Source organism: Thalassophryne amazonica, chromosome 13 (genome assembly GCF_902500255.1).
Source record: "Thalassophryne amazonica chromosome 13, fThaAma1.1, whole genome shotgun sequence".
Taxonomy (NCBI): domain Eukaryota; kingdom Metazoa; phylum Chordata; class Actinopteri; order Batrachoidiformes; family Batrachoididae; genus Thalassophryne; species Thalassophryne amazonica.
In genome coordinates, this window is record NC_047115.1 from 32,722,725 (window position 1) to 32,736,353 (window position 13,629).

The window sequence follows — 13,629 nt, forward strand, 5'->3', positions numbered from 1 at the left end:
GATCTCCCCTGCCACCGAACCCTGGAAATACTGGAACCGCCAAGTCCCGAATTCCCAGGTGGCCACTGCCTCCGCTCGTCGGATCCGGTACTGCTGGCAAGAGAACAAACACACAGGTGTGGATGCGGCTGCACCCAGTACACAGAGAGGGAAGAAGCTGACTCCACCTCACGTCAATACTGCAGAAAGGTGAGTACTTCTCCAAGCAATTTAGCTCACAATAAGCAGCTGTCCTGCAAAGGTTTAACAAAGCTTTTAGCCAGTTAATCAGAATATTAGTGCAGAGAACGTTACCTCAACGTAAGGCGATATCTCGGCACTGAGGTGGAGACGCCGCCCTCCTGATATACCTCTGTGCTGAGTGGAACAGCTGAGTCTGGTGATGGGTGACAGCTGTCACCCAGGCTACTCCCATAAGGCGGCAGCGCCCTCTGGTGCCTGGAGCCCGCACTCCAGGCAGGGCGCCCTCTGGTGGTGGTGGCCAGCAGTACCTCCTCTTCAGCGGCCCACACAACAAAATGGGCAGGTTATGCGGGAGGTGGATATATAGATAGATGGACAGATAGGTAGGTGACCAGGTAAATGGTTCGTAAGTAGGTACATGGGTAGGTAGGTAGGCAGGTAGGTAGGAAGATCGGTCTGTAGAGAAATGGACAGGTAAAGAGGGAGGTAGATATATAAATAGATGGACAGATAGGTAGGTAGGTGCTAGGTAAATGGTAAGTAGGTACATAGGTAGGTAGGTAGGCAGGTACGAAGGAAGATGGGTATGTAGAGAAATGGGCAGGTAATGAGGGAGGTAGATATAGATGGACAGATAGATAGGTAGGTAGGTGGTGAGGTAAATGGTTGGTAAGTAGGTAGGTCAGTAGGTAGGTAAAGCACAGATAAGTGTTGTATGTAGCCAGTCCGGTGCACTGCTAGATAGGTAGGTAGGTAGTTAAGTAGGGAAGTAGGACAATGGATGGGTAGACAGACAGACAGACAGACAGACAGACAGACAGACAGACAGACAGACAGACAGACAGACAGATAGATAGATAGATAGATAGATAGATAGATAGATAGATAGATAGATAGATAGATAGATAGATAGATAGATAGATAGAGTCAAAAGTCATATCACATGACTGTGTGGGCTGTTTTACTTACATTGGCTTGGACTAAAACCAGGTAGCGCATTCTCTCTTCATAGTTCAGCCTTTCTGCAAGAATAATATTCCCAGATAGTGTGTTTGCGACACTCACTGTCCTGTTAGATTCCTGTAAGATTTATAATGAGAAAAAAAGGTGCAGATAAACAGAAAGGACAAAGAGAAATTGATATAATAAAATTGAAAGGAAAGCTAATTATTAAAAACATTTAGTCAGTTTTCAAAATAAATTACAATGGTCTAGAGGGTGTTTATCATGCTGTGATTTGCCCATATACCGGATCACTGGGGTTGTAAAGAATGCTGTATTCTATATGTCCATTGGGCCCATCATCAATGTCTGTTGCACCGTTATTTCCTGAGAAGCCGGTGAATATTGTCGTTCCAACGGGTGTGAGCTAGGGAGAAATAGAGTAAAAAGAAAGTCAACAGCTGAAACAGCCACCAGTGATTAGTGTGCAACATCCATTCATTGCCGACAGCCCGTGCATCCAGCAATTCAAGTTCATTCCGTTAGAATAAGGAAAGAAAAAACATTATTTCAAGAAGGGAAATGATGCAGTAAGCATAGTCTGAAGGCCTGTGCACACACTGAAGACAGAATTAGAAAATGTAAGCATGAGAAGCTCCACTCCTCCCCAGAGTCCTCAGTGAGGTCCACAGGAGCAGTAAGGAGCCAAAAAAATGTTGTTCAGTGAAGTTGACAGCAACAGGCAATGAATCATCATACTGTTGGGCCAGCTGTATATTGGAATAATGAACAAACTATGGCATGGATTTTGAACTTGCCATTCACAAAAATGTGTGAACAAAGGGCATAAAAGTCAATACTGGCCAGAACTTGGCAGGCAGACTCTAAGACTGAACAGACCGTACTGAAAAAACGCCTAGACACACTGCAGGAAATGTAACTTCGTAAAAGAAATATAGAACTCAAATTTTACTTACTGGTAAAGAAATGTCACAAACTTACAACAAATCTCTGAAGACATACACGTGTATTTCATGTACTTACTGCATGCACATGACAAAAAAAACAAAACAAAACAGCAAAAACCCACATATATTGTGACTGTTACACCCTGAAGATGGGAGAGTAGCAATTCAATGGCAAGAGAAATTAAAATAAAAAAATAACAGTCTGTGTACAGCACATTCTTGGCCACATTTATTGGCGCTCTTGAATTTCAAGTAAATATGGGGAGTGATTGAAAAGTTTTGAGCCTGACACAGAAAAAGCAGGGCATGGTTCTACATCTTTTTGCATTGGAGAACCCAACATTTCCCGAGAAATGACTCAGCAAGTGCAATGTTGAGAAATGTTGGTTTCTAAGAATGCAAAAGATGGAGAATCATACCCTAGTTTTTTCTGTATCTAGCTCAAAACCTTTCAATCGTCCCTCACATGTTGAAATATCTTAGAAAATCAATGTAAATTAACAAGTTCTGAGTAATACAAAGTACATGAGTACATAGCTTAAATTGAAGAGCCTTGCACATTTTTAGATGGACATATTTTTGAAAGTTTATATACATACTCAACAAAAATATAAACGCAACACTTTTGGTTTTGCTCCCATTTTGTATGAGATGAACTCAAAGATCTAAAACTTTTTCCACATACACAATATCACCATTTCCCTCAAATATTGTTCACAAACCAGTCTAAATCTGTGATAGTGAGCACTTCTCCTTTGCTGAGATAATCCATCCCACCTCACAGGTGTGCCATATCAAGATGCTGATTAGACACCATGATTAGTGCACATGTGTGCCTTAGACTGTCCACAATAAAAGGCCACTCTGAAAGGTGCAGTTTTGTTTTATTGGGGGGGGGGGGGGGGGGGGATACCAGTCAGTATCTGGTGTGACCACCATTTGCCTCATGCAGTGCAACACATCTCCTTCGCATAGAGTTGATCAGGTTGTCAATTGTGGCCTGTGGAATGTTGGTCCACTCCTCTTCAATGGCTGTGCAAAGTTGCTGGATATTGGCAGGAACTGGTACACGCTGTCGTATACGCCGGTCCAGAGCATCCCAAACATGCTCAATGGGTGACATGTCTGGTGAGTATGCCGGCCATGCAAGAACGGGGACATTTTCAGCTTCCAAGAATTGTGTACAGATCCTTGCAACATGGGGCCGTGCATTATCCTGCTGCAACATGAGGTGATGTTCTTGGATGTATGGCACAACAATGGGCCTCAGGATCTCGTCACGGTATCTCTGTGCATTCAAAATGCCATCAATAAAATGCACCTGTGTTCTTCGTCCATAACAGACGCCTGCCCATACCATAACCCCACCGCCACCATGGGCCACTCGATCCACAACATTGACATCAGAAAACCGCTCACCCACACAACGCCACACACACTGTCTGCCATCTGCCCTGGACAGTATGAACCGGGATTCATCCATGAAGAGAACACCTCTCCAACATGCCAAATGCCAGCGAATGTGAGCATTTGCCCACTCAAGTCAGTTACGAACTGGAGTCAGGTCAAGACCCCGATGAGGACGACGAGCATGCAGATGAGCTTCCCTGAGACGGTTTCTGACATTTTGTGCAGAAATTCTTTGGTTATGAAAAGCGATTGCTTCAGCAGCTGTCCGAGTGGCTGGTCTCAGACGATCTTGGAGGTGAACATGCTGGATGTGGCGGTCCTGGGCTGGTGTGGTTACACATGGTCTGCGGTTGTGAGGCTGGTTGGATGTACTGCAAAATTATCTGAAACGCCTTTGGAGACGGCATATGGTAGAGAAATTAACATTCAGTACACGAGCAACAGCTCTGGTTGACATTCCTGCTGTCAGCATGCCAATTTCACGCTCCCTCAAATCTTGCAACATCTGTGACATTGTGCTGTGTGATAAAACTGCACCTTTCAGAGTGGTCTTTTATTGTGGGCAGTCTAAGGCACACCTGTGCACTAATCATGGTGTCTAATCAGCATCTTGACATGGCACACCTGTGAGGTGTAGGGTTGGGTACCGAAACACGGTGCCAATAGAGCACCGGTTCCGATGTAAATGGTAGTAACAAGACCGAATAAGAATGAAAATTTCAGTGCCTCATTTTGGTGCCTGACTTTTTTTTTTCATGAGCCGAAAGGGGGCGACCGACCACAGTGTTCCGGCATCAACCTGCGTGACGTCAGCGCCGCATTAGCTGATGAGAACTGATAGCAAGAGGATCAATAAAAATGCCGAAGGCGAAACGCTCCAAAGTTTGGCTTCATTTCACACCCAAGGGCAACGACTCTGCGACGTGCCACAGATGTCATAAAACAATTGCATGTAAGGGAGGTAACACATCAAATTTGATGAAACATCTGGCCAGTCACGGAGTTTATTTGAAAGCTGAACAATGCACGGTGTTTGATAAACTGAGCGACGTTTCACGGCCCAGCACTTCGGCAGCAGGAGCTGCAGGGCAAATTGAAGAAAGTCCCACTCCCAGCCCTGCTAGTGTGGCGTTGCACATCACCGATGATGACGATGACAGCAGCCGTTCCTCTTCAGGTAAGTTTAGTTTAATGCCAACCGCAAATCTTGATTATTAAGTGTCTTAGGTTAGCATTAGCAAGTACTGTTGCATTTTAACAGCGTGTGTCTAACGCCTGGCTATGTATAGTTCCACTTAGTGTCTGCTGACATTATGCTTAACATGAACCTCATAACAAGTACTGTATGTATGCAAAATGTACGAGATTGAATGCGCATTTTGCACAAGATTGAATGCGCAACTTTGCAATTGCATAGGAACAACAAATAGGTAAGCTATAGCTAAAGACTGTAGGCCAGTTGTACGTGACCTGTCGATATACCTGTCTCGAGGCTACACTATTAAATATTTCTGCTCAATGTCTGCTTAAAGCAAAAGTCTGAATATATGTAAACAAAATGTTGAACTTTCAGTATATTTACATCAGTATCAATTTTCGTTTAATGAGTAACAGGTGTATATTATTAACTATTTTGATAGTAATGTTTTTATTTCTGGCTTTCAAGTAACCACAGTGACTCCTTTCACCCTGGCTAAGAAGAATGCACTACCCAAGAAGAAGGTGGAGGAAATCCACAGGGCAGTCACCAAATTTGTGGTGATGGGGCTTCATCCATTTTCCACGGTGGAATTACTATCTTTTAGGTGAAAATGTGGCAGATATTAAAATAGACTAATATATATACACACACACACACACACACATATATATATATATATATATATATATATATATATATATATATATATATATACACACACACACACATACATATTGTTTTTTTTGAAGGGAGATGAGCATTGCCCTGAACCGTAAATATCAACCACCATCCAGGGATGACCTATCCAACACCTTAATACCTGCATGGTATTCTGTTGTGAAACAGAATGTCATCCAACAGCTTGCACACGTCAGCAAAACTGCAATTACTTGCAATGGATGGACCAGTGTGGCACAGGACCACTATCTGACAGTGACTGTTCACTACATTTACAAGGGCAGCATCCAGCAGAAAGTTCTGAGCACTGAAGCAGTTTATGAGGCTCAGACAGGGCTAGTGGTGGCAGAGGAAATCCACAAAATTCTTCAGGAGTTCAAGTTGACTGGAAAAGTCCTTGCTGCCACAGCAGACAATGCAAGCAACTTGGATGTTGCCCTGAAAAATTTTAAATTTTTAAAAGTTGGATGCTTTGCCCACACACTCAACCTGGCAGCACAGAAGGTGTATGGCATCCAAGCTGTGACCAGGTGGTGTGCAAAGATCCGTGCAGTGGTGGTGTGGTTGAAGCACTCCACCATAAGCAAAACTGTTTTGAGAGAGAAGCAACGACTCCTCAGTAAATAGCATTAATATAATCATGATACATTTAAATATAAGAAGTCGTTTATTGTAATTCAAATGTCTGTGTTTTAGATTTGCCAGAGCATAATGTTATCCTTGATGTGAGGACTTGCTGGAATTCTCTGTACATCATGGTTGAGCGGTTTGTGGAGCAGTTCCCTGCAATCCAGGCAGCTTGCCTCGATCAAAGGCTGAGGAAGCCAATGGAGAGGGACAGGTGAGGTGATAGACAGGAGGGTCCCTTGTAATAATGTCAGTTTAACTTTTGTAATTATTTTCATTCTTTTTTTTTATTGTATATATTCCATAGACTAGAGTGGCTCACTGACAGTGATTTTGAGAAGGCAGAGGAATTCATGAAATGCATGAAAGTCCTGTACACCTCAACCCTCTGCGTGTCAAGTGACAAGTCCCCCACATGCAGCCAAATCATCCCAATCCTCACAAAGCTGGAGGCACGATATTTACCCACAGATGATGACAGTATGTTTGTGGCTGCTATAAAAGAGAAGGTCTGGGGAGATCTCAAAAAAAGATACCAGGTACTATCTATTTGCAGCCAATCTCTATGTTCACAAAGAGAGAAGCCAAACTACACAATTTTTACTACTGGACACTAAATCATGTTTTCATTGCAGGATAAAGAAATTCAGAACTTCCTTCAGGAGGCCACATTGATGGACCCTCGCTTTAAAGGCAAGCTGGGAGTTGGTGTTACAGAAGCTTGGGATAGGCTTGAGAAAGCAACGATTGACAATGTCACGGCAACTCAGGTATTTTACAGCATATTTGTCAGAGACAGTGGGCTAATTGCTCATCTTTTTCATATGCTCTATGTCTATGTTACAGTTTCTTTAACTAAGTATTTCTGTTTTGTGTGTAATCGGTTTGTGTCTGCAGCTTCCACTAGAGGACCATCATCAGAGTGAGGCAGAAGTAGGTGGTGATGGTGATGATGAGGTGGAGGTGGAGCAAGAGGACACACATGTAAGTGCAGTCATATACTATTTATCTTGTCTACAATGATGATGAATAGTTGTTTTTTGTGTTATACTAAACTTGTTTGTTTTTTACAGCAAAGAGGAGCTCACAGGATGTCAGCCTTGGAGCAGTTATTTGCGGATGAAGACCGGGAACTTCTCCACACAACTATGAGCACAAGCAGTGCCCTCTCTATCACGGAGCAGGTCAAGAAAGAGACTGAGCTCTACAAAGGCATGCCAGCAATTACATCTGGACAAGACCCTGTGGCTTGGTGGTGGGGTAAGAGGGATACCCTCCCTAATTTGTCTGCCTTGTCAGAGGTGTATTTGTGCGTGCAGGCCTCCGCAACCCCTCTGAGAGGGTTTTCTCCTGTGCTGGACATGCAGTTAGCCAGGAAAGATGCCGTATATTGCCAGAAAAGGCCAATATGCTGATATTCCTGCAGAAGAACTGCAATTGAAGAATTGAAGTTATTTATATGTGCAATAACTGTTTTATAATATTTTGTTCCATATTTGTGTTATATTTATATTAAAGTGATTGTTCGGATTATTGTTCTATTTGATATTATGGACATTTTATTTTATATTTAGTATTATCATATGTTTTATTTATATTGTTTAAAGATTTACAACTTAATATTATGTTTCAATTTTATTTAGGAATAAAAGGGTATTGTTTTTTTTGACAAAGTGTGTGCAGTTCATTTTTTTTTTAAGTACCGGTTCGAGAACCGTTTAAGCACCGGTATCGTTTAAAAAATACCGAGTAGGCATCGGTATCGGATAAAACCCAACCGATACCCAACCCTAGTGAGGTGGGATGGATCATCTCAGCAAAGGAGAAGTGCTCACTATCACAGATTTAGACTGGTTTGTGAACAATATTTGAGGGAAATGGTAATATTGTGTATGTGGAAAAAGTTTTAGATCTTTGAGTTCATCTCATACAAAATGGGAGCAAAACCAAAAGTGTTGCATTTACAAGGGCTGATTCTGTCTGTCTGTCTGTCTGTCCGGGATAAAATCCCAGACTATAATATGTAGCCCTAAAAACTATATATATTCTGAATCCTCATGACACGGGGAACAAACTGGTACCATTTTTTTTAAAGTTGAACGTAACCAATAATTTTTGCTTTAATCTATTCTCTTTATCTGTTTATCTTTTATGGAATTACTGGGCAACCGGGTCAAGCTGCGGGGCATATGTGCCCTGGGCCACCAGGGTAGGCATATATATATATATATATATATATATATATATATATATATATATATATTTTTTTTTTTTTTTTTTTTTTTTTTTTTCAAAAAAGCACCTTAAAAGGGGAATTACTGAAAGTGTTGAAAAGCCACAAAAATATCCCCAGTGGTTCGAGGGGTAAAATAGTCCATCCTTTTCCTTTTCCTTTTCAATCATTATTTTGTACTGATGGATGTGTGTTTTGGGTTGTTATCCTGCTGGAATACCTAAGACCTCACCCTCTAACCTGGTGTTCTGGTGCTGACCAACACTTTTTGATCTTAAATGAATAAAAAATCATCTATTTTCATCATTCCTTTGATATATTCAATATTTCCATTACCACAGGCTACAAAGCAGCTGCACAGCATGACTGAACCTCGACCGTGTTTTACTGCAGGCAGGATGTGATTTTCATTGTCGTATTCGAAAAAAGTTTTTACACTGAATTTCCAAGGAGTCTGACTTTGGTTTGATGTGTCCATAGAACATTATCTCAGAAAGACTGTATATGTTTGCTTCTGGAATCCAAAATTTTCAGGAAGCTTCACATACAGAACCTTTTTCTATGTTTCATATGTAGGAAGGTTATACTGACAAATTCTTAAGACCAGTGCTTAATTTGTAAAGTGGGAGGTCCCGGAGCGCAGAGGAGGGTGGCTCCAGTGCATAAGAAAAAAAAAAGGGGGGGGGGGGGAGCACTTGCGAACAACGCTGTGCGCCACACCGAAAATAAACTGGGCATGTATTGTAAATCCCCGAAGTAGCGCTATTTTTTACACTTATTATAGATGTTTTAAGGCTGTAAAACCCCTCACTACACACTTTTCTCAAACAGGCATTAACATTTTCTCACTTTTCTCTCTTGTGTAAACACTCACTTTTTCTTCTGTGCGAGAAGATTATAAACAGACACACGCAGAACACAATGCGCGTGCTCCCCCTTCGCTCACTGTTTCCGAAGGTACGGATGCAGTACCCGCAAAGAATCCAAGTCCTCTCTCGGTGGCCACGGAGCTCTGCGGCTACGGTCAACATCCGGATCAAAACAGCGAGCGTAGCCTCTGGACCTGTTGCCAGATTTGGTGCAATTCCGCACAGCAGACAGGAGGGCGGCGGTATGAGTGGCAGTGAGAGCAATCGCGGTGATTTTTTAAAATATTTTGTTAGTCAAGAGAGGTGGCGGATCACGGATCCAGTATAAATAGCAGCGGAGCCAACGTCAGAGGTTCCGGAGCGCGCTCCGGCTTGCTCCCCCTCAAATTAAGCCCTGCTTAAGACATTAGCTTGGTACGAGTTACAATATTTGAGAAGTACACAAAACATTACGCCCAGAGTTCGATCACATCCCACACAGTAGGATGAGGATTAATCACACCGCCTGCACAAACACTATACAATGTCTTACCTCATTTACTGCAACATAGTAGCGTGGATGCTGAAAGCGAGGTGTGTTGTCATTCTTGTCCCTCACAACAATCCGCACCTCGTGTAAAATTACTGTACCAACGTGTGTGTTGGTGCACTGAACCTGAACCACAATGGTAGTAATGGAGTTTGGTGGCTGAGAGAGAATAAAAAAGGCAGACAAATCGGAAACATAGAGAATTAGAAAGAAACTGTTTGCACAAATATACAATTTACACACACACACACACACATATGTAAATAATCAAATAAACAATGAACAAAATTGTTTGTTTGATTGAAATTGAGTGCTTTACGCATTAGTAGAACTAAGTCTCAATCATTCAAAAGAAAAAGCCGCAAATGTCTCTAACTCATGACACATAAAAAATAGAGGTAATGTATCAAAATGAATGACTGAACTGGTAAAATTTGCATCAAAAATGGTTTGTCTCAACTAAACTGTTACTATACTTTAACAGGGGTAAAGACATAATTATGTGAGGCTCAACTAAACCATTATTATACGTAATTTATATAACGTCTGAGTGGATCGTTGTCATTTGATTGGTGCTTTGCAGGTCACGTGACATGTATTTGTCCCATTTGTGTTGCGCTACATTTAGTGTGCAAATGTGGTTCCATTTACCATGCAAATTTGGTTCCATACATTTTGTACAATTGCACGCTGCAAACCCCGCCCACACACACACAAGTGGGGGCGGTATTTAGCTAAACATGACAGAGTTTGCTTTGCTGACAGTTGACAATTTGAATAAGCTAATTGACGGTGCTAATTCTTCCAACATACATACATAAAAATAAAACCCAAAACAAATCCACTATGCCATAAGCCATCTGGGGACATGAAGAGCTGTTAGGATTTAAAGCTGGACAAATTTCTGATGCAATTTTTCGCTGGACTGAGGAAGTACACAAAGTCTTTCTCTTTTTTTTTTGAAGTATCACGGACCATCTGTTTTTCCAAGTTGACTGAGGGCAATTTTGGACTCCTATTTAAAGTTTGTGTTGGACTGTTGATGTCAAAGCACCACACCAAAATGTAAGTCCCTTTTCTGTAGTTGATAAATTCATATAATGTTAAATGACAAGCATCTATTTTAGCCATTATATAAAATAAATAATGAAAGTTTTTACATTCTTTCAATGGAATGAATATTTCATTTGATGAAAGCTGGAACGTACCATTCAACTAGGCTTCACCTTGTTGAATGAAGCATTCCATCTTTCACCTCATGAAATATTCATAGCATTGAATTCATAAACATTCATTACTTGTATAATAATAGACATAAAGAAATTATTTGTTTGGCTCAGCTAAAGCATCATTAGAATGGAACAGAGGTAAATAAAAATAAATCAGCAGGGTTAACTAAACTAAAATCTAACAGGGGTCAGTTAGTAATTATTGAGGCTCAACTAAACTAGCTCAACATTACTATAATATAACTGGGGCAAATACTTTGTTAGGCTTAACTAAACCATTATTATAATTTTTTTTTATAATCAACTACTGAATAAATAATTGTATTTTTATTTAAAATATTGATATGGTTTCTGTTACCAACGAATGCCATATTTAATTCATCATCCTTCTTTATCTGCATATTGTTTGCAAGAAAATTCAAAAACAGTCCTATTAGGAACAACACAATACAAAACGATAGCAACAACTTCAGTATGGAAATACAATTAATTTTTAGAATTAAAATACCACAACAGCTGAAATCATATTCAATCATAATTACTTTGTACCAAAACAATTTAACCACAATGCAATATCAAACTTTATTTATATATGTAGAAAAAACTTAATGATGACGGATCAAACGGTTCCTGTATTTACATTCAGCACACAACAAATCTTTGAATGCATGATCTTGGAATCTGCAACTCCAACAGACATTTCTGACTCTTAAATCTATGATCCTGTATCTCAGACCTGAATTGCACTACTTGGACTTTGCCATATTGAATTTTTCAATGCAATGAGTGCTGTTAAACAAACCTTTGTTAAGTTGGCAAAAACATGATAGAAGTTGTTGTCACTGGGGAGTAATGAGCAATTCCAAGAAATTTCTGCACCACCAAATTAATAATCTGAATTGGTATATGTCTAAATTTGACTGTTGATTTCAGAAAACAACAACAAAAAAAATAGATTAACACTTGTAGGCTTTTTTATTTAAACTGAATATGCGTGTCGGACAATAATTCTACCCCAATAAAATAAAAAACATTAAAATTAATTACTGAAGGCATACAGTTGCCATGACTTTGATGTCAGTAATGAGTTTGTACTGTAAACATGTGACCACAGCTGCATATGAACTCTCTTACTGGGCCTGTCTAGTCAGTAAATTAAATGGCATAAAACTAATCTGAAAGAATTGACTTGGCTCATTGTTCATGATTTATGGAAACAAATGATGCATGTAGTACGGCACTTGGCAGGAAAGATGCTCCCACTGGTGCTCCATTGCTTAAATAATGTGATCAGTCAAATTGTATTATGCAATGCCGAATAACCTCCATGGCTGTAAATAATACCAAACATATTCACATCTAAGGGCCCCTTCACACATAACACAAAAGACGCAGATACCTGAAGAAAATCCGCAACCCAAACACGAAATGAGGAACCACAAAACATTTCACCTGCTGTCGTGAAGGACGAATGGTCGCACAGGCATGCATGACAAACCGGCGACAGTTTCGTGCACGCTTGTGCAAAATAAATAAATATATATATATATATATATATATATATATATATATATATATATATATATATATATATATATATATAAACACACACCATAAAAACACTGCATTTTATTGAACACCTCTTATCGAGCGGACAATACAAGTATGAACCGTCTGTTCCGCTGTAGATGACCCATGGTCACAGACGTACAGTCATGACATGATATGAATAAAGCGGCGCACCACAGGACAGACACCGCGTCATGTGGAACACAGCTCACGTGGGTGACGTGACATTCAGATCGCCCGCTGCGTGTCATGATCTGACAGTCTGTTTCACCTGGGACAGCCTGCCAATGTGCGTGCTGTGCACTCGCTTGCTGCAGCTCTCAACAGCTGCTGCTGTCGGCGGCCACAGCCACTGTCCATTCAGCACACACACCAGTGTGTCACTCTCTATGTGATCTTTTTTTGTTGTTGTTGTTGTTATTTGTTATGTAATTGGGTATGTAGTTAGTGTAGTACTTATTAATATACCTGTCCTGGCTGTGGTCTCTGTGTTTTTAATGTGACACATTGTGTGCACTGAGCCGTCACTTGCAGCTGTCAGTGAGTCGCTGGCTGGTGATCAGCTGGGAGGCGACTCGCTGTGCTGTGTGCGCTCTGACATGGCTGGGCAGTCTTCATCCGTACATACATGTCAGCAGTTCATGCAAGTGCGCTCCCACCGCCCCCCTCCCCGGGATTCCACATGTGCTGCCAATGGGGGACGCACGGAACACATGCACGCTTCATGTGTTGTGGGGAGGAACGTGGGGCTCAACACATGCACAATACACACACACGACACATGTGTTGAGGGAGGAGCAGACAATCTGGCACGCCACATGTGTGTTGCTTTACAACGTCATACTCGTGAGGGCACTTAGACAAATTTCACATCCAGCTGACATCACGAATGGCCACACATTTTCTAAATGTCCAGCGAGCTGTGTTGGATGTTCATGTGTGTCACCTGGAATTTGGCTGACACCTGCCACGAGAGGGATCGAATGGGCTCTCACAGGCACTCTCTGTCTTTTGGCCGCTGGTGTGCGTGAATAGTTGTAGTGACAGGTGAACGAGGTGTTAGAGGCAGCTCTGATTTTTCACTAATAGCATGTAATTCCTCCTTCGTATGCTAGTCAGCTTCAATCACGTTATGCGTGAACGGGCCCTAAAGCATGCACAGACATATAGTGTGTTGAATTTTTTTGATTG

At 41.1% G+C, this 13,629-nt stretch overlaps 1 protein-coding gene across 3 annotated transcripts in view; it reads right to left on the reverse strand.

The window, feature by feature from the left end:
- pcdh15a (protocadherin-related 15a) overlaps positions 1-13,629 on the reverse strand; it is a 707,751-nt gene that overhangs the window by 320,946 nt on the left and 373,176 nt on the right. For all 3 annotated transcript variants that reach the window (XM_034185498.1, XM_034185497.1, XM_034185496.1), the window contains 3 exons: positions 9,644-9,799; positions 1,433-1,552; positions 1,153-1,263 (listed from right to left, as the gene is read on the reverse strand). In XM_034185498.1, coding sequence (XP_034041389.1) covers positions 1,153-1,263; positions 1,433-1,552; positions 9,644-9,799 — 387 coding nt within the window. The remainder of the gene's footprint in view (positions 1-1,152; positions 1,264-1,432; positions 1,553-9,643; positions 9,800-13,629) is intronic.